The sequence below is a fragment of the Labrus mixtus genome, chromosome 15 (assembly GCF_963584025.1).
Source record: "Labrus mixtus chromosome 15, fLabMix1.1, whole genome shotgun sequence".
Lineage (NCBI taxonomy): Eukaryota > Metazoa > Chordata > Actinopteri > Labriformes > Labridae > Labrus > Labrus mixtus.
The window spans coordinates 17,557,729-17,580,088 of NC_083626.1; the positions used below are offsets into that span (position 1 = coordinate 17,557,729).

Consider the following 22,360-nt stretch of genomic DNA (forward strand, 5'->3'; position numbering starts at 1 on the left):
CACACACACACACACACACACACAGAGTATCTCTGGGCTATGGGTCCTTTTGCTTTGGAGGCTGTTCTCTCATCCTAAGCACACTGACACTTAGGACAGCTGGCATCATAAGGCCGCTGTCTCCTCCAGTGTTTGTGAGAAATCTTATAGTCTGCAACACATTTGCTGGAACAGCTGACTAGACCTGAAATAGCTCACACCCTTCTCTTCTGCTTACGTCTGTCAGCAGAGACTGACAAATGTTACGGAGTGAAGCTGAACAACTCAAACATGCACTCTAAAAATTCTTTAGATAAATCTGATAAAACTCACCTGCTTGTTGGCCTTGAGGACAGTCCTCAGGGTTGCGATCTGTTCCCTCTTGGTGCTGAGCAGGGATTTCAGTTTAAGGATTTCCTCCATGCAGGCTTCTTTGTCTTTGTCAGCAACGGTGCCGTACTCCAGGGAGGCTACTCTCTGGCGGGACAGCTCTGTGGTGCGGTCCACAGCTAGCTGCAGGTGCTTGATCTGGTCTCTGATGATGGCCACCAGGTTGTAGATGTTCATGGGCTCGCGGCCGGACACGGGAGAAGGCAAAGAGGAGACGGGTGAAGGCGCACCGTCGCTCAGGTCGGTCCTACCAGGCTCAGGGAAAAGGCCCTTGGTGAGCAGAATGGGAGAGCGGCGGCCGCGGCCCTCTGGGCTGCTCCGGCCACCCTTACCCTCTTTGTAGAAGTCGAGCATGACGCGGTTAGGTGTCTCGTTGTTGCACATGCAGACGTGGTTGTAGAGGGTGGCCAGTTCTTCACTGAAGGTGACCAGCTCGTCCTGCGCCACGCTCAGACTACCCTGAGACTCGCCTGCGACATCGCTCAACTGAGGACACAAAGAAAAAGTGTCATGGGGGCACATCCTCTTCCTACAACATTTACAAAGGTTTTTTTTTTTTGTCCACATACATCAGGAGCAACATCTCACCTTGCGCAGCTCCTTCTCAAGCTTGTTCTTCGCTTCTCTCTCTGCGTGACTCGTCCTCTCCAGAGTAGACAGCTTCGCTCCCAGCGTTGTGACATCAATCTCTAGACGGGTGCGCTCCTCTTCGTAGCGTGACTGACAGGCCTGGTATTCTGTCTTCAGAGTCTTCAGTTCCTCCTTCAGCTCTCCTGCCTCAGACACAGCAACCTGGACAAAAAAAAGTGTGTTTCAGCATACAAATACAAAGTATAGAGAAATGTATTCCAGGAGAACTGATTTTAACACCACTCAAAAATGGAGACTATTACATTTACATATCGTCTTTTCAACCCTCAGCTGCATGACTTCAGTACCTTGTACTTGCACTCCAGAATCTCAGGTCCGTTGATATCCACCTCGTAGTAGTCTCCGTCTTCATGGCTATCACGCTCTTTCTCGTTGTCCAGGGCAGACTGGCGCTCCTTGCTGGCCTGCAGTTTGCGGATGGCGTTGAGGTTCTCTGTGAGGCGGTTGACCTTCTCCTGGTGCTCTGACAGAGCACCGTTCGCCTGCTCTAGCTGTTTCTGGGAGTCCTGCAGGGTGGACAGCAGGTTGACCTTCTCACGCTCCATCTGAGGGGAGAGGCAGAGACGCAAAGAGCAATAAGAAGCGAGAACATCATACTGTATGCCTCTATCTGCTGTCCTCCTGCCTTACGGCCCACATCTCATCTCACATTTGAATATCTTTGTAACTTGATGAAGTGAAGGAGTGCTGCGGAACAGATCAAATTAAATCAGTGGATTAACTGTCATGTAGTAACTGGACACACTATCAGGCTTGTGTCGGGCGGTATGTGAGGCTCATTGCCCAGTAGTGCAGCATCAGAGTCGGGATGACCTTGACAGTTTGCTGGATTGGACTCAGCTCAGCGCTGGCGGAGATCCAGAGTGGGTCGTCTTACACACATGCACACAGTTGTGCTGAGTTAAGCACCGAGCTATTTCATAGGATGATCTGTAAATAACATGAAAGTCTCACAGTCACACTCTCATGCATGCATGCATGCATTTTTTATTAGTGTGGAATAAATAATGATGGCGAGTTTTAAAAAAAAGATGATGGAGCTTTGAAAGGCTCGGTCATCATTAACTTCATTTGGACGAAGGCGTGTGAGCAGCTATCCCACATGCATGCATCTCCTGCAAAACATTAAGATGATGTCATAGACAGGGACTAATAGAGTTAAACCCAAAAAATGAAGGTCTAGATCAGTAGATCAATAAAATGAAATAAGATAGGGAAGAGGAGGTCAGATAAATGTTGAATTCATAGAGCTTGTTTGAATTCACCACACTGGTGTTGTTTGACACCTGACTGGTAACTAGAGCATGAAGGCATTGAGGTAATTTGTAGATCCCTCGTAAATCCAGAAACTGTGTTTATACTGATGAAGGTTGGGGGGGGGGGGGGGGGGGGGGAAACCTTAATCCCTTAGACCTCAAAACAATCATTATCCACAGGTTCCAAGAGCTTTCTGGTAACCATGGTGCCCAATCAGGCGTGGCCCTGGACTCGTGGGGTGATGATCAAGCAGATGGCAAGTCCACTGGTGCCACCACCCGCTGCCTCGCGGCCCAGCGGAGCCTGAAGGGTGTGCGCGTCTCTCTGGATTAACTTTGCTAGAACAGCATTTAGATTCCTGCAGCGGCTTTGGTCAGGGTGCAAACATATCACCTTCTCTCTTACGTGAATAGTTTTGAGGTGCGTTTAAAAGCACCTCAAAACTATTCAAACACAGAGTCCTACTGTTTCGACTTTTTGTTGCAAATTGAAATAACTGAAGTGTGTATACACGGTGCTAAAAAGCTGTTGACATGGCAATCTATAAGGGCAACCTGCTCTTCAGCACTCATGGTTACTATATACTTTTATATACAAAGTTGCGTGTCTATAGAATGTTTATCATTCACTGAAACTGGCAGAAGTCAGAGATGTTTTTTCAACTGTACAAGAAGAAACAACGACAACAACAACAAACCTGCATCAGCTGCTGTTTGAGCTTCTGGATCTCTGAGATGTTGAGTTCGCTCAGCAGGTCGTCCACCAGGCTGGGTGCAGGATTAAACAGGTCTTCCTTCTTGGGCGTGGATACACAGTTGTCATAGTTGATGGCGTTGGCCAGTTTGGTGAAGCCGTTCTCGTAACCTTGCAGAGCCTCGTCGTTGTTAGGCTCGGTGGAGGCATCGTCGCTGAACTTGAGACCATCCAGAGAAATGCTAAGAGGGCTAATGGGGGGGAGGGGGGGAAAGGTGTGTCATTTACTGTTCTTATAGAGTATCTATGCTGAAGCCTGTGAGCACCTTCACGTTCTTTTACCTGTGATACAGACTGTCTCCGATGTTCATGTAGTGGGAGAGCTCTTTCCTCAGGGAAGCTTTCAGCTCACGCTCAGTCTTGATGGTCTCCAGTGCCTCGCTCAGCTGACGCTCAGAGATCTCCTTCAGACGGATGGCATCCTCCAGCTGGCTGTTTAGGAACTGAGTGTCCTCCTCAAGACGACGGATCTCGTGCTTCAGACCCTCAAACTCAACCTGAGCAAGGGGGGAGAGGGAACGTCTTTATTTAGGATTTACAGAGGAGTGAGTACCACTACATGCACCTTCAACAAAACTGAGCTGTGTGTCTGATGTCTTCATGTTCAACAAACCAGCTGGATCAAAATGAATGACGCTACTTAATACAATGTTCATTAGAATCATAATCCTTTCACTTTTATTCTTAAATAAGTTAATTGGATTTGGAAATTCCCTTTTTTTAAGAGGATGTCTAAATGTGAAAGGGACTTTTGTTTATTTCATGCCCCTTTGAAAAATATAAAAACCCAAATCCAAGACGACAAAGGTCTCTATGGAGAATTAACAGCTCAGGCATGAAAGCCAGCATCAAATGTACAAATTCTATTTAGCAATCCAGCTCTGTTTTATGTGCAAAGGTTTTTCTTCCCCTGTCACTCATTTGACTAAACCCATTAAGCCTTTTTTTTTTCCTTCCTTTTTTTAAATAATCAAGTGTTAAAATCTCTGGTGTGAAGAATGAGGGCTGTCTAAGAATCTGTAACACACTTCTACAACCAGTCAGCCGCTCCAAGGATTCAGAAAAGAAGTAGAGGGACATCTGATGCGTGGGATGGAAAGGGTCTGTAGGGTCCAAGATGTTGTAAGACAGTGTATTTCAACTAAATTAAACTAAAACTACCAGCTTAGTTACTCCAAATGAAGGCAACTGTATATGGATAAGTAGAGAAGAGTAATGTATGATGTTCTGCCGTTATTCTCCTCCCTTTCACCAATCCCATCTTACTTCTGCCTGCAACTCTATCACTCCTTATCCGTTAAATCTATTCATGCTCGATGCTTGCGGAGCTGCAGCAAACCTCACCTGGCTCTGCTTCAGCACGGACACCTGCTTCTGCAGCGAGATGTTCTCCTCCTCCAGCTCGGTGTAGTCCTGCAGCAGACGGGCCTCGAGGAACTTGTACTCCTTGATGTCATCGCGCAGCTGATTCCTCTGGAGCTCCACCATCTGGCTGTTCTGTGGGGACAAAACCAGGTGGACAGAGGGAGAGAGGAGGAAGAGGAGTCAGTGACGCTGACTTTTACAATCCCATTTGAGCGAGTGTGGGAGAGATCGCGATTGATTGGATATTGTTGCTTTGGTGTAACTGTTTGTGTCAGGTTGGCCCTTAAACACTCTAAATCCTGCGAGATAAGAGAGGGCTCCCATATGGCCAAACCCAGTGTGTGTGTGTACGTGTGTGTGTGTGTGCTTGTCCATGTTTGAGAGGGAAGGACCAGGTGGCTCTCTGGGCAGTGGGCCACAAGTGTGCTGGTCTGCCAGCTCCGATAGCACCAAAAGAGACTGGAGCCTACTTATCGTGCTAATGGTGACAGGCATTCAATGGCTGGGAAGAACTGTAATGGTCTCTTTTTGTGAAGAGGAGTGAATACACTTCGCTCATTACTATGAACAAGGAGAACGACTGAGGAAGTCAGAAGTTGAGTGTGAAGCTAAATGAAACTCCCAAAAATGATGTTAACATTTTGCTGATTTGTAAAGGCATTATTAATCATGTAAAAGGTTAGAGTTGTAAGAGAGATGCTCCTCCCCCAACCTGGAGATAGAAACAAACTGAAAGCCAGAAGGATTGAACGATCAGCCCTGCTAGGCCACCTGTCTCTCACTACCTTGAAAATCACCCTGTTTAAACCTCTGCTCTGTGCCCTCCTAAATTTCTGTCACCGCCCTCCCACCCCTGCTGTTTGGCTCATCCCTAACATAGTAGCCCCACAGGACATGAAGAAGATAGATGGATAAGGAGGGTGTACATGTTAGCCGGCAGCTTCTAGAGAAAAAGATAATGGCTCCGAAGTAACGGGATACTCGCTGAAGGAGGGTGGGCCTCACCCTTTGTGAACCAAATAAGGAAATGTGCACGTGTGTGTACGTAAAGGAAAACACTGTCTACTGACCTTGAAGCTCCACGCATGCGCCGCAAGGATTAATGCATGACTTATAGGCCAAAGGTTCAACGCACGGTTGGTGCTATCTGTTGTTGAACATGTGCTGAATGTGTAAACATGTACATGTAGGAGAGTTTCTGTATCTACACGTCACTCTCCGTCTGCAGGATTTGCACGTTTGTGTTCTGAGTGATGAGCGACGTTCTCCCAGGAGAGCTGGCGGAGATAACCTTAAACCAGAGGGACAATTAGCGTCCCAATCCCCTGCCAGGTGGCCCCTTCCTCTCATGCTGTCACCATGTGGGCCACATCCCAATCCCTGCTCTATGATCCTTTCAGCGACCAGAGGAAATCAATCCAGGGAGGCTTTCGCTTTGCAGAATCTCTCAACAATGCCTTGAGACTGAATATACTTCAGGTATATAATTATTGAAATAGAGTGAGTAACATGATGGTGATGACAGGTATTCTAAACACCTTTTAATAACTAGAAGACACTTGTATTGATCTCCTCAGTCCTGTGCACAGAGGGTTTATTTACACAGTTAAACAGCTCCCGTAATAAACTACAAATCATTCACCAAAAGAGCTAATTATTGTTACCCAGGAGACGAGGGCATAACAAAAAACAATTTGTACTTCTTACTATCTCTATAATTTGAGTTTATTAGTTTGGCTTACTGAGAGGGGATCCACTGATAGCAATTATGTTGCTAAATCCAGAACGATAAGGAGTACATGCTCCTCGTTTCCTCTCTCTGATGATAAGAATAAATCGCTGTGTGTAGAGCTGATTTGAGCTGGCTGACGTTTGAAGGTGCATTAATATTCAGCAGAGCTTTGCACATGTCTAATGAGCGTGGGCGTGCAAGAGCGCCGATGTTAGTGCATTACTGCATAATGCATGAGCTTACAATACTGATCAGTCCTGATACTAAGCCTCCACACAGTGGGCCTGAATGTTAAGAGAGAAATGAAAAAAAAAAAAAAAAAAACAGGCAAAAATGAATAAAGACCTTAAACCATTAATAGATTCGGATACTTTACTCATCAGCTTTGGAGTATCAAACATCATAAAGACAATATTTTTATAGAGACTTTCATGATAATTACGCCATCACTGGAGTCATCTTTTTTTTTCTTTTTTTTTTTACTTTGAACTCAACAGAGCTGCACCAGCTGGGTGTTCAGGTCTCTTCCTGTCTGGGGGTTATGAGGCTCAGCTGGAGGGTCAGTGCTGCTTGGTCCTGATGAATACAGGCCACCTCTGAACCCGATTAAGACCCGCCTCCAATCTGATTACAATGCATAACACGGCTTTGACCTTTCACATTGCTTCCACATCCTGTGCTACACTGAACCCCTCAGAGACTGGGGGGTGGGGGGTGGAAGTTGATTTGAGTAACTCATTAGGGTTTTTTGTGAACCTACGACACAGCATTTAATTACACGAGTAGAACACGTCTCATGGTAATGTTTGTGTTAATTGTGTGTGTGTGTGTGTGTGTGTGTGTGTGTGTGTTTGTAGGGCGAAGGCCACCTGAGGTGCCACCAAAAGAGATCTAGTCATTGTGAAACCTTTGATGACCACAGGCCTGTGTGTGGCTCATAATGACCCCCTGCCTGCTGTCACTACAGGGAGTGTCTGGACAGCTGCTTAAAAACACACACTCACCACCCACACACACACACACACACAGACAAATGTGTCACTTCCATGCAAAGTGGGTGGCAGTTCAAACCTTCATACCGTAAACCTGACTGATAGGATTGATATGTTATGGATTAAAAAACATAGAGAGGATGAAGTTTTCTCCTCTGGCTCTGGTTCATGCAATACCGCAAAATATCACTGAAGCACACATTTGTGATGGTCAGCTCTTTCTCGCTGTACCGTGATGTTTATGAACTCTCACTTTCAACTCTTAAGCTTTCTTTTCACTGTTAAACTGCTTTTGACAGCACAGTGTGGCTGAGCCAGCTTAAATCTCACTAAAGCTCGGAGTAATTTCTCAGTGTTTCTGAGCGACTATAACCTCTACTCGGTGGCTAAGCCACGGCAGCAAAGTTTCAGGCTTAACACAAGTGTAGATTAGGAATGTTTTAATACTTTATTGAAGGCTCTGCTCTTTTTTTTTTCAAAACTTCAGGGAGTCCAGCTTGCTTCTTTTTTTTTTTTTTTTTTTTTTTACAAAATCCATATTTACTGGCACTTATCCCCTGGTTTGGCTCCCTTGAAAGTAATGCCCAGACAGCCAGATGGCACATGCCTGTATTATTGATATGTTAGTATAGACAAGCTCAAATTAAATATATAGTTTTTTTTTTCCTTCAAGCCACTATTTCCCTCACTCCACTAACCTCCCTGTAACCCTCCATCCTGCTCACTTAGCACTTCAGTAAAATGCACATGCACTAGATTTTCCCCCTATTTCTGTTCCAACACAGTGCAGAAGATTCCCAGATGCCATGACGAAACCAAGTGAAGGTCGATATTCCTCCCACTGCTTCTCTTTCTAATGCACTGACCTCTTTTGCGCCATTTTTTTCCTCCAACCCCACATCCCCTCTCCCCTGTGAAGGTGTCAGAGTGCTTCAGAAGCCATGCACCAGTCACGATTAAACTCATTCCTCGTTCTGAGCTGTATTTCCGTCATAAGTATCTATCAATTAAAGAGATGTAGAAAGGGACAGCCATGTTCACTTCTGTTTAAATGTAAAATTGTGCTCCACAGAAAAGTTTTGGACTTGTTGATGGAATAATACCTGTAGACTCTGCAGCACGCCAAGGTCATGACAACCCCAGTTAAATCTAACTCTACAGAGTCGTGCTCATCACGGGATTACCTTCGGGAGAGACGAGGCATGAATCACAGATGCAGTGCAGCCCACCCCCCCCCGATATAGCTTTAGACAGAGCAAAGGAATAATGAAGCTCAGGGGCCCATTGCTTCTGTCAAGAGTCGACAAAGTCGGTGAAAGCAGATCTGCTTTCATCCTCCTCTGTGCTGGGAGCTGTTGTCCTTCTATTCAGCCTTATCAGGTTCCATTATGGAGGAGAGAAAAAAAAAAAACACACTCAAGGTCACACTTTTCAAATGAGACAATTAAAAGCTAAAAAGTGAAAGGAACCTTTGGAGTGTGTGGCTGATGCCCTCTGTATGAATGCTGAGCCCACAGGGTCACAGTGTGCCAGCATGCACTTCACTGTGAATCTGTGCTCTTCAGGTCATTTGGTTGAGAGAAGAGAAATGTGCACGGGGAGCGTGTACACATCATTAGTCTGAGTGAATGTGTGACCTGTTTGTATGTGTTGTTGATTTATTAGGCTCTATCGATCTGGTGTTGAAAGCCTCCATGGTGCTGTGATGCCAGGGACGCAAATCAATAACAACACACTTTAAGAGCTTCCTAAAAGCTGATATCAAAAGACAAACCTTATCCCGGATCAATAGCAAGTCTTCTACATGCATTTTAGATGACCCTTCCTATGGGTTAAAAATAGACATCAATTTGTGAGACATGTAGCTCAGTTGGCTGAAGTGACAGCAAGACGGGGTGATGTTGGGTGCTGTGGCCAGAGAGCCCAGATAACATCCAGAGGCTTTTAAGTTGTAGGCCACTCAGAAGGAGAAATGGCTGGTGAAAAATGGAAATGGAGAACCAACTCCCTACATCTACTCATATCCCTCTGCAGCACAGTTATTCTAGACTCTAGAGAGCCCAATGTTCCAGCTCTTTCTCTGTTCCCCTTTCTATACTCTCCCCCCCCCCCCCCCCCGCTTCTTCTTCTGGCTTTAACTAGACAGACGCAATCTGTCTTGGCATTGATGTCAAAATAAATAATAGTGCAGACGACATCGATACCAAAAAGGGCTCTGGGAGTCTTCTCACATTTGCCTCATGTCAGAAGATAATAAGACGAAACGAAGAGCAACCCTCCTCTGATCTTTTTACCACGCAACTCTGACCTTCAAAAATCCTACGGTAAAGGTTCAGCACTGCCATGACAGCTCCCAAGCTCCATCTGTTCCCGAGAAACTCACAGCGTCTTAGTCCCAATTTCTGTGACTGCGGCGACAATGGTTCTTCTCTTAACAAGCGCACACTTCTGAAACCTCTCGCAATCAATGCAGAAACCTCCCTCATTCAATCCTCCACTCTCCTTTTTCAGGTGTTTAATCCAGCTGAACCAAACGGCACTTAATTTAAGAGGGAGTATGATGTCTGGACGGCTCCGTCCACCGCGTCAATGAGGTGGAAAAAGCAATCATGTTTACCATTTGAATGGCTTCCACATTAAGGCGATTGACAAAGAGCACGGCATCATAATGAACGTGTCGGTGAGGGGAAATAGGTGAATCATTTCAGTTTGAAAGATGATCTTTAATGACTGGATAGGACCATTTAACACAGCATCTTAAGTGATGTATATTTAGAGAGGAAGTGCTGCCAGCAATTCCAAGAGTGTGAATAAAGAGAGTACAGATAGAGTGAACTACGTTGAAAACAATTTCTCAGCACTTTTTTTTATCTTGAGCGGTGCGCGATTATTTCCTCAGGCTACGGGGATCTTCATTCTGTGAGGATAATGGCAGCCATCACTGTGGGCTCGTTCTCCTCCAGCCAAGAGATTGAATTTAATGAAGTCATGCCTATTAGAGAGCGCCTCCTTACAATGTTACTGGCTCTTTGTGGACGTCTAATCCTGTAGACGACACCGTAGCAGTGAAATATGTCTTATCAGTGCTTGGGGCTAACATTCGAGTCTTTGGCATCAGAGCCTGCCTGGGAGGTTTTTTTTTTTTTTAAAAGAAAATGTGACGGAAGCATCCAGATGAAATGCTGTTACTAAACGGTTGTGAATGAACTGGCCTGTTCAGACATTCAATCCGTTTTACACTTAGTGAAGCTTCCAGGTCTGTGGAGGATGACACTATCTAGTCATTGATATGTGAACAACAGGCAGTGAAATTACATTTTGTAAGCCTTTCACGACTTCTCCTTCCCTTCCTTTCTGCTGTGTTCATGCCATGAAAGCTCTCAGCCTAAATGCATCTCACAACTCACCTTCACACTAATACACACGGCAACAGGGGCTGCCCAAGTATCAGTTGACAATCAGTTGATGAAACCGAGTCATTCATTCAAACTCCTGACTCGATATGATTAGCCATGCTGTCCCAGAAAAGCAGCAACGTTCACCACTTCTGCTGAATATGCTCTCATTAAGACCTTTTCTTTCTCTCTCATGGATTTCAGGCCTCCTTCTCTTTCTTTAGAGCCACCCCCCCCCCCCTCCCTCTGGTCCTCCCTGCCTCAGCTTATGGGCTAATTTGAAAACCCAGGAGACAAGGAGCGTCTTTCAGTCTTGTCAGTCTGGTGACAATGCCAGCCTCAGAGCCCAGGCTCCCTCCATTTGCCTGCCACACACACTCCTCCTAGCACCCACAGAATTACCATCAGAAGGGTGTCATTATATCCCATACATGGGGCGATTTTCACTCTCGGACCTTTTATGCAGCCAATTAGAGCTGGCAGGGGCCCATGACGCTGCATCAGGGTGTTTATTATAGGAATGGCACCTTCAGAAAGACATTCATGTCAGTTCCACCAGTGCAACACCAGTCTCACTAATTCTGTAGATTATATGTGCAGGAGAAAAAGTAATGCTTTCACTAACGAACGTAAAATAAAGCTCTTAGAAGTAAAAAAAAACTGAGGTCATTTAAGACAATATAGAAATGTTTACCCTGCACAGCGAGCAGCACACTGTTCTACAGGAGAGCTCGGATTCAAAACATGTCTACTGAGGCACATCTGGCTTCAATAATGCCAAACAAACCAGAGATGCAGAGCTGAGCAGCAGCTGACCTAATTATAGCTGAATTCGGAGCTTTCTGGAACTTAAGTCGATGATGTGGTGGACATGCCATTTTTAAGTCGTTTCCACTAATCGCAGTAAGAAATGCTGCCGACATCTGTTTCAAGCAGTGACACACGGAAAACAAGCTGAGTCCTGTAATTTTCTGCCAAAGACATTAGACCCCCGCTGGAAAGGGGGCGGGGGGGGGAGCCTCTTTCAAAACGCTCACCAACTTGACCTGAAAACCAGCGGTAGGCCCGGATCTGTTGTGCATAAACACAGGAAGACTTTGGAATACTGGATTTCTTTTGACCAATCATTTAAAAAGCATTAAGAAGAGGAGAAAATGGGAGGACTAAGAGTTAATGCACAGTGAAGAGGGTGGCTGCACGGCGGAGGTATGCAGGAAGGGTCAAAACAAGCAATTAGTAGTCTGGTGCTTCTCTCCTCATAAAACCAAACTCCTGAAACTAGTTGCAACTTCAGAGCCCCCCCCCCCTCTTCATTATTCTAGCGAGGGGCTCCCTCTGGCCTCCTGTCAGTATCTGTTCATCTCCCTTCCACCCGTTCTGTCTCCCTGCCTCTGTGTCAAAAGGGCTTCCTGGAAGCTCTGCACATCTCTCAGTCAGTGGGATCTCAGCCTGTAGAGCTCTCCTGTTAATTCAATCTCCTCATCACCAGCTCCATCACACAGGCATGCCCATTGGCAGACATTCAACCCACGCTCTGCACGGCACTCTTGTCTCCCCTAATGAGGTCAACTAGCTGTGACTGTAGATGCAAATAGAAGCAGTGGAGAGGTCAGACATTGTTTAAAGTGGGGCGCAGACTATAAAGGTTGGCATTATGATAGTAGGGGAGATTTAGAGAGAGGTGTAAGGAAACGCCTGCTGGAATGTGCGGAGGGCATATTCTACATGGTGATGGTCACGTTTCGGTTGAGTAAAAGGCTTGTTTGAGCTGCAAAGTGGCATGTCACTTATGCCGCAGTTTGAGCAACAGGTTCAGTATTATTGTCATCAAACTGTTCAAAGAATTTTGAGATATTAAATCGGTTAATAATTCAAGTACGATCATGCATGTTTCCCTTGGCACCATGTGTATGTTTCCCTTGGCCCCATGTGTTTTTCTGTTGTCTGTAATTATAACTCCACCTTGCTTCACAACAAGGGTGGAGGACATCACTTTAAGCTTGAAGGCAGGGTGTTGCGTCTATCAGCCAGGTGTGTCTCCTTCAGCAGTTACACGATGATTAGTCTTGTCTTAGCATGTCAAAAAGACACAACAGCTGTCGGATCTTTAATCAAACCTTAAAGTTATACAGGTTGGGACAGCTGTATTGAAAGTCTCACAAGCCAGTGAATGTCAGTGCATTAATTAAGCAGCACTTCTTCTTTCCGTACACCTGGCTGACTGGTTATCGATGAGAACTCATGTCCTCATAGTTTAGCTGTTTTGTTTGCACATCACACGACGCATTCAAAGTGGAATGCCGAGCGTCACATTGCCCCCACCGGGCCCCCCGGCATTGAAGAAAAAGAGATTGAAAAGTGATGAATTTCTGCAGATTCAGAGGGATGAATTACATGAGACGATAATGTAAACAAACCCACCCATTGTTCTGAACAGCTGCAGGCAAAAAGGAGCAGACACAGCTCTCTGCTTCAAGAAAGTTCAGACCTTCAGAGTATACATTAAGTATTGACGTAGGGAAATATCTATTACAGAACAAACAGTCCTCTGATGTTACACTCACACTTTACTCAGGCATTTCTCAAACATAATATGAGAAGTGAATGCAGATTAGTTTTTAACCCTCTTTTAAAAGTGCGCACTCCCCATGCACAGAGGCTTTGGTCCTTCAAGCGGGCGGCCGAGGTTTGAATCCGACCTGTGGCTCCTTTTCCACATGTCAATCCACTCCCTCTCTCTCTCTCTCTCTCTCTCTTATCCAGATTTCTGACTTTATCCACCATCCTCTCTCTAAATAAAGGCATTAAACGCCCAAAAATAAACCTTAAAAAAAGAAAGAAAAAAAAAAAGCTAATATTATTCCTATTACTATTCCTGGTTTGGGAATTCCCTAATCTTACCTCTCTCATCTCTTGGGAGATGGTGTTCAGGCGTTCATTCTCAGACTGGGTATTGGTGAGGATGTTGCGTGTCTGGCGGAGTTCGTTCTGCAGCTCGAGGACCCTCTGTTCGTAGTAGGCCTCCTTACAGGCCGACTCCTGGATCAGAGACTCCTCGCGGCTCTCCCCATCAGCTGCCACCTTCCTGTGGTTGGAGTAGGCTTGTCCGAAGGCCTGGAGAGACAATAAAAGAGCAACATGATTTTAATATTGGAGCTTTAGCATTGAAACATATAGGAGGTTTGGTTTTAAAAAAAATCATAACCCCTTTTTAAAACCAAAAATATGGATATATTTTAATCAAGGAATGGAGTGATTTATAGCTTTTTACATTTTTGATATTTTAATAGTAGAGGCACAGGTTTGCTCTGTGATTACTACTGAGGTTCAACTGGGGACTGCCCCGTAGAGATAATCAGTTAGGCTCCATCTGGGCTGCATCATCCTGATTCCTGTCTTCCCCCCTTGGTCCGCCTCCTCCCTCCCCTTCCTGCAGGATGTTGGCCTCCCTCGCACGTGCTCAGTAGTGACTCCACAGATGGCAAAAACCAAGCAGGAGAAGTGGAGCAAATGGAGTGAGTGTCTGAGATCATGAGACGCCTGTGTTTCTAATGCTCTTAATACTTCAGGGGATCATAGCAGAGTTGGAGGAGGTCAGCAGATATGATTTGATTTTATGGATTTCCTGAGAAGGATAAGGTTTATGGAGATTAAATAATTATGGAAGCCATACAGGCCAGACTTCTGCCTTCTTTTGGGGGATTTTCTCTGTTGAAATGCTGAGAACAGTTATGCGGTTTGACAGAGAGATGTAAAAACAGTTTCACAATTAATAGTGCTGCTCATTGTGCTGCCTTAATTTGACCTTAATTTCTTAATGGCCTGCAAAAAAAAAAAAAAGAGAGCAAAATGGAGCGATAGAGAGTCAGTCCTTTAACTGCAGCCGAATCTAGGTTAGTCTACAATCTCCCATCGCTCAAAAATCCTCCCCGTGTTTACAGATTTCATTTCCCATCCTGTAACGACCAGCGAGCCAATCGCATCTCGCCTCACAGTTTGAGCGCAGGCCTGTAATCTGAAATCACCTGAGGCACTGAACCTGACCTTGTTTGCAGCTGCAGCGCACTCTCCCTTCTCTCTGACCTGCTACCCCCTTCCATCTGCACGTGACTGGCTGCTGCGGGATTTTCTCTCTTTGACGGCGTACCGTATTAATCCCAGTAATTCCTTTAGAGAAAGGAAAATCTGGAAAATTTGCAGTGGTCGCACTGACCTACTTGCAGGACTTGGTTGAATATGTAAAAAACTAGTTTAATGGGTTGCAGGAATGTGTGACATCATGTCTCGTGCAGGCTGGCTTTAATATCTATCACGTTCCAGGAAAGATGACGACCCAGACTGGGAGATAGTGATGGTGAACAGATACACTCTCATGCTGAGAGACGGTATGCCTTATTTAGAAGCAACAGCAGTTTGACATGGTGCTTGCTTACTTTATGTCAGTAACATGAGAAGCTTGTAGAGTGTAGATTTAGATTTTCAGAAGGCAAAGATGAAGTACCAACTGAGCAAACTCACTCGAGATAAAATGAGTGCATCAGTTGAGTGATAGGAAATAACTCTTTCTTTACGCATCACCCAAGAAGTTTTTTTGCGCAAACATTTATTAATTGTGTGTCTATTTTAAGCTTGTGAACTGCTGAAGACTTCACTCTGTGTTTAAGGAAACTCTGACCGACTTTTTTTTTTTACTGTGTTCCTGGCAGATATCCTGCTCTGCAGAACTCTCATAAAATGAAAATAATAAAAGTTGCTCGCCTACAACAAACATTGACTGGTGCACATGCGCAGAGTTTAGAACTGTTACACAATAAGTTATCTTCTAGTTGAATAATAAAAGCAATGATCACTGCCAGTAAGCCATTGGGAGGTGCTTCAGTGATCTTTTTAACCAAAAGTCCCGTGGCTGTTAACTGAAAGCCAATCTCTCAGAAAAAAACATCTAATATCAGTAACTTTAAATCAAAGTTTCAGTTAGTGTTAAATATCTCTCCTCAAACCCCTTCCCACCTCTTCAAGACTGAAGGTCAATCAGCAGGAGACGGTAATGAGAACATCATTACAGAAGCCGGGATTAACCCAATCAGAAACCAGGGGGATCCCATCATTATAATCTGGGGGCACTGTGGATATTGAGGGGGGCTCCAATCAATCCAATCTACGAGGCCTTCCTTCAAACATAAAGTAGAGCTCCTAAAACAAAACCCGCTGACCCCCAACGCCTTTAATCTGGACTCCCCGCGCGTGGGTTTAGGCTACTTTTAGGGAGGGTAAGCGGGGGCACACACGCGACCAAGCCTACAATCCCACAGTAAGCTGCCCGCCCAATTTATAATTCATCTTCAACTTGCCATATGCTGCGTTTTGTTTTTTGTTTTTTTAAAGCATTGGACAGTTGAGCATGGATTATGAATCTCTTGTCAAGCTAATCAAAGGCAGGTCTTTAGTCATTAGCATGGTGTATGGACTGGATTTCATCATAGATTTTGCTCTATGACACTATGAGGGAAAGTCGATAATTCACAGGATTTATCCCTCAACAAAACTAAATATCTGATTCCAGATGAGTACACACATTATGGGCTGAGGTTAGATGCCCTGCTGAGCCGGTCTTTATGCCTGAGGCAGCCAGGCAGAGATCAAAGTACAAATTCACCGAGTTAAAAAGCGCCATGTGACCGAGGAGCGGATATAATGAGACGAGTCACCTCTGATCTCACTTCTTCTTTTCTGAAATGTCAGGTTCATTTCATTACTTCCCCAAACATTGCTCATTTTCAAACACGAGTCATGAGATTAACACATGGAAACTCTCAAAAGGTTTAAATAAAGACTTTATGTGTGGGTGCATGAATGCATCAAATTTGAGGAAGGACACCAACAACTCCTTTTTTTTTTTCAAACCCTGGTTTGCTCTGGCAATGAGGCTCAATTTACACCAGGGGTGTCAATTAAAATAGTTGATCTCTAAGCAAAACAAAAGTTGCTACAACAAGCGTGTCCATGACAGGTCGGTCAACCTGGTTGTTTGTGTTCAAAGCATGTTGGGGGGTTATCACTACATTGTCCTCTAATCTTACCAAAGGCACAAAGTCTACTGATTAGAAGGCGAGACAAATGAGGACGCAGTCAATCCGCTGTTTTTCCTGTGAGAGAGGGGCGGAAAAGCTAAACACTGGGTTTTGAGAGGGACCTCTGCCGCTTCTGTTCAACACTATACATGGTTCAGGAATGTAAAGCAGAGAGAACATAGGTCACAGAGTTCACTCGCGCTTTCTCTGCTCAGAATCCTCCTGTGTGTGTTTCTCTGATCTGGTGAGTCAAGAGCACGGGGGAGAAGGGGCTTAGGGTCTCTGACAGGTAACAAACAGATCGATACTGCCCGTCTCATCAGAGGCCCTGTGGAGCTGGAGTAAAGTACATCTAAAATTAGATTTTCAGTTTCGGTCTCAAAGGAAGAAAACTGTCTTTATGTGTGTTTCTATGGCATGAGAATGGGTGAGCTGGTAGTGAGAATAGTGAGGAAGGGAGAAATGTCTCCAAAAGAAATCATTACTGAAGACACTCTGGAATGGAGTATAAACCCAATGGGTACCATCAAGCTAACACACACACACACACACACACACACACACACATACACACACACACAAAATCTACACACAGGGCTGGATTAAAGAAAAGGGCCTGGAGTATTTCAGTCGATATAAGCAGGTCCCATTAGACAACCCTGCCTTAGGAATAAAACCCAATTAGAAAACTCTTTGGATTTGGATCTGATTCTTTTATCTCTGGTCCAGCTATAATCATCTCATGTTTCCAAGTTTCCATTAACCCCCCTGTGGTCTCACAGGCTGGATCTGATAGGAAGGTACAGCTTGCTGGAGACACTAACGGGAGAAACAGAAAAAAGACAAAGTAGAGGAGCAGAAAGCTGCTTTTTTTTTTTTCTTTCTGTTGCGCCATATTGAGTGAGGCTGTGCCTACAATGTGTTCAAGTGGAGATACCTAGTAAGATAACAATAGCCCTTAAAAAAATGAAAAACAAAAAATCAGCTGCGTAGAGCGTACTGTTGAGGAGAAAGCCCGCACGTTTAAAATCCGTTATCATCCTAACCCTGATTTTGCGACATAATGCTGACTTGATAATCTGTCTGCACGATGCCAGATAGGGCACATCAGGGCACGCTGTCTGTGCAACACCAGACTACACAACCTCACAAGTGCAGGATTGAAATTTGAGAATACATCAGGCGAGACTTGTGGACCAGAGTGGGCTGATGTTGGTATCTACATTCCTGCGCTATGACCCGAGAGGGTCTGTGTCCAGCGCTGAACAATATCACGCTGTGTCATTCAGATGACTTTTAGTGTGAGAGTTGAGGTCGGCCCTGAATGCCAAAGCAGTGTTTGAGCAACAGAGAAGGCTAGTCACTGTTAGTCATTGTAGGCGACTGTGGAGGAGGAGGAGGAGGAGAGGTGGAGCTGGAAGAAGAAGGAAAAAAAAAAAAAAAAATACCCCCACAGAGAATAGATTCTCCGGCCTCGTGAAACACTGCTCACGTGGAGCTTCAGTTTTAAGCGCTGATAAACAGAGACATCATGCCTTTCCCTCTCTTCATCGTCATCTCTCTGTTCACAGGCCACAGCACAGCCAGAGACTTGGATTTGCCTTCAGCTGTGTGTTCACTCTATATTTAGCTGTCCACTATCAACTCTTTGGGCATGTTTTTTTTTTCAAAAGCATTTGACGAACCAGTGGCTTCATGCAGCACGCATGCGTGTGACCTAGAACGGCACATTTACCCGCTGACTATTCTCTGCTTCAGAGCCTCAGTGCACACTGTTTATTTCTTTAAGACTTTATAGCTCTCCGTGTTATTGAAAAGGCTGTGCGACATGGTTTTGTGAGGAATGCAAACCCATGTCACGTGGCAGTGATTTCTTGTTTTAGGTGACTCGATTTACTGAGACAGTGTTGCTGATTGGAGCAAGTGAAAAAGCTGAAGCAAATGACACTTTTTTTTTTTAATGAGTAACAGAGAGGAAAAATATTTACTCTTCAGTGGGAAAGAGATTGATTCATGCAGAAATACAGGGATGCGTTTTAAGCCTTTAACTATCGGTGTTGGTTATGATTAACTCTCCAGCACTTTAAAATATATCCACCTGGTTTTACTGACAGTTTAAACCTTTAAAGCCAGAATTACAGCAAAATTATTTTTAAAAAAGGAGTAATTTAGCATAATATGCAGAAAAAAACTGCCATTTTTCCTGGTGAGATGAATACAAAGTGTGATACGTCAAGGGAGAAAGATGAGAGAGGAGAAAGAAGAAGGTGAGAGAAATGCGGATGGGGGAGGCACAGATTTGAGCCGTTGCCTGGCACAGAGCCGCATTGATTTACTGCATAGAGCCGTTGGGTTAGTATTCATACACAGGCCTGGCCGATTTCACACTTAACACACATCCCAGTTCCAAATTTTTCACAGTGTGCCCCGCAGTGAGCCATACTGCAGCACACTGGTGTTCCAGCCGTGTTTCGGCTTGTTCCACCCTATGAGATAGAGGAAGAGGGGCGTGTTCAAAGGCATGCAGGGGTTCCGGCAACTCTGCATGCGACTCATGTTTTCAACACATACAGGGGGATGCACTGCATGCCAAAGGCAAGGAATACACTACAGAGAATATATAAAAAAAAAAAAAAAAATGCTGGGGCTAGAGGAACATGCCCACAGAGACTTGGAAGACACACATATTTCCTAGATTTAGCCTCAAGTAAACTGGCTGAACACGATTCTCTCTTGAAGGGCGTAAACCTGCAAAATACAAGCACAGAGCTGTGCCAGGTTGTGGTTCTCCTGAACTTCAGGCGAGGAGAGAGAGAGAGAAACACCAGTGGGGATGGAGCCACTGGGAGAAGGTGTTCGCTATATGCACTTACAGCTAACATGTATGTGTGCACACACAGTCACACACACACACTCAGACTTCTCTGAGTACGGGGCAATGTACTAATCAGACTCATGAGGCCCTTTACATGCCTCACTGAAGTCCTTACGCGTAAAAAAATATCAGAATCGCCTAATTGGGCTGCCGCAGATCAGTGATACTTTACACAAATTCTCCCAGTATAAATCTGTGTGTGATGATTAAGAGCTAGTTAAAGCTTTCATCAGATGTGTCTTGGGGAAACTGTGTTTCATATTTTATTCCCACTTCACACAGGACACTAATCTGAAGTCAGCATTAGAGATTCTGTGTGAAGTCTTTGGTCCGATCAGAGCTCACGTTCACCTAATCTATATTCATCTTACGTGTGCGCAGGCAGGACTTCAGAGAAAATATATCATCCCCTCTATAAAAGGTCAAACACCTGCAAAAGGAAGACAGTCAAGCCCCACACTTCCATTACACATTAGACTCTATATGTGTTCAACAACGGGCTCCTGTGTTAACACAAGTGGAAACAGGCAGGCAGCTAAAAAGCAAGGCTCTCCAAACGGTTTATTTAGCCTTCAATTATGATATATAAAAATGAGGGCGGCTTGTACATGTGTCACTAATCAGGCAGTGTGATGGGGAACTATGACTTTCCCAACCCTCATGATGAAGCTTTAAAACAAGCCATGTTCCACTATCAACATCGACAGAAATGGCAGATTTGTGTGGGGTGATATTCTCTGAGATGGGTTGTTTTGCCTTGAGTAACTGTTTTTGTTTCTCTCTTTTACACCGAATGAAAAAATAAACAATGTCTTGTAAATTGAGGGAGAAGAACAACAAGGCTTTAAACTCAAATTCTTTTGTCCTCAGAATTTCAATCTTAGCAGTCGATTAATGATAAGTAAGCATCTGTTTATCCCCGGCTGTTTATTTGGGTCCATTGTTTGACTGCTAAATCTGCCACAGAATAGAGGAAAAAAGCCTGCCTCTCAAGGGAGAGCGGGGATTCAATAGGTCTGATATATCGCGCCTCCATATCAGCAGCCTAGGCTAGGAGACTGGGGTTCTTTATCATCCTTTATATCACAGCGGTTTTCCGTACCAGCACAGGGCATTCACATTTGCAATGCAAAGGCAGCCTTATCTGTGCCTGCCTGTAGCCATGCTGTCCCTTCCCCTCTCCGCCTAACACTCTGCGCCTGAATGAGATCTCCCAGGTCCACGCGCCGGCACCCCAGGGGAACCGCCGTTGTTATGGTTACAATGCCAATTACAGTGAGGGAGAGGCGGGCGGTCAGTCGAGGCAGAGCAGGGGGATGCCACTGACACAGATGGCTGTTTCAAAGCCCAGCCTCGCACAGATTGCCCCCCTCCCGATTTCTCTCGGGCAACTGTCCTCACCCAACAGCGTCCTCCCATCCCACTCACATTTTAGATTTGTTTGAACATAGAGCCATGCTGGTCTGAGGTTGCTTTGGAAAGTCGTTTTGTTTTTGCTCTTCGCTATACGACCGAGCCGAGATCACGGTGAACGAGCAGTGAATCAGATTGAGTCTCTGTTTTAGTGCGCATTTCAGAATATTTCCCAAAAGACTACTGCTCCCCGAGGAGACGCCACACGTGACCTCCACTGCAGGAACAGCCTCTTGCTCAAACCGACGTATAAAACAGAGGAGGGGAGCAGCTGGGGCCACAGCTGGGGCCACACACGTAAACACACACATGCATAACTCAGACACACACAACATGCAAGTGATTCCTAAAGTCCATGGTTACAGGGAGAAGGGGGAGGGATGGAGTTAAATCCATTTGTTTATGGTTTTATAGACAGTTTTCAAGTCAAACCCCGTAGCCTGCTACCATTTAACCTCACCAATAATAGTCATTTGTTAGATTAATACTGTTATGGTACTCTAATGTAATTCCCCTCATCATCTAAGACCCCATCAGGGTTGAGACATGACTAATCAATCAGAATGACGCATCGACAGGATATGGGGGCGACTGGAACTCAATATGCCTTCTCCTGAGGTTTTCAATCGAAGCTGCTTCAAATGTCAGAAATGAAACGCATCAGAGATCTTACTCCTGATGACTTCTGTCGAATTGTTCAACAAAGCCCCCCCCCCCCCCCCCCCCCGCCATCCATTTCTATGTATTCTCCGTTATCACCCCTCTCCTCTTCATCCATTCACCCTCCCTAACCCAGGTAGGTCCTGCCCTGCCTCCCGACCAGACAGAGACTAATGACCCAAAACAAACCATCAGCTCTACAGTACCTTTACATCTCTGTAACCACAGAGCATTCAAATTGAATAATGAATTCAAGATGAAAGATAAGCCAAAACACAATACCCAAAAGTCAATGCAGAAAAAATGCTGGAACCAAGCCTGCTGCTTTGAGAGGCGTTGTTTTGTTCACGTTGAGACAGCTTGTTATTGTCCATTTCAAGCTCCAGCAGTTTAAAACTCATGATGCCAGCTGATGAAGAAACCAAAATTCTCCTCCCATCTATAACAGGGTGAGCTGGTTCCCACAGGAAACCCAGCGTTGCCCGCGGGCCCCTCCCATCCAAACCTCGCTCCCCTTCTCTGGCTGCTTTCCCTATCCCTCAAGGACCCCTGAGACACTGGCACACATCCAATTAAAACCCCTCCTCTGCGGGTTCCCTCTGAGCCCAAAACTCCAATGTTTTTTTTTTATTTCTACACAGGCAAGGCAACCCCCCCCCCCCCCCCCCCAAACTTTGCAGCTGTGTCTTATTATCTCCCGTCCCTTTAACACAATTTCTACTCCTCACTCCTCCCTCTCCTCTCCCCTGTTCAATAGGCCTGAGGGTTTGAAAGCGTGGGTTCCAAGAGAATTGGGTATGGCACACTGAGCGACAGGGGGACCCAGA

At 45.2% G+C, this 22,360-nt stretch overlaps 1 protein-coding gene across 1 annotated transcript in view; it reads right to left on the reverse strand.

Annotated features, from left to right (window-relative positions):
• The window catches only part of LOC132989341 (protein bicaudal D homolog 2-like), a 42,457-nt gene that overhangs the window by 11,420 nt on the left and 8,677 nt on the right, over window positions 1–22,360 (reverse strand). The window contains exons 2-8 of the mRNA XM_061056912.1: window positions 13,416–13,628; window positions 4,375–4,527; window positions 3,313–3,527; window positions 2,975–3,221; window positions 1,308–1,565; window positions 958–1,161; window positions 313–855 (exon numbers count right to left, since the gene is read on the reverse strand). Coding sequence (XP_060912895.1) covers window positions 313–855; window positions 958–1,161; window positions 1,308–1,565; window positions 2,975–3,221; window positions 3,313–3,527; window positions 4,375–4,527; window positions 13,416–13,628 — 1,833 coding nt within the window. The remainder of the gene's footprint in view (window positions 1–312; window positions 856–957; window positions 1,162–1,307; window positions 1,566–2,974; window positions 3,222–3,312; window positions 3,528–4,374; window positions 4,528–13,415; window positions 13,629–22,360) is intronic.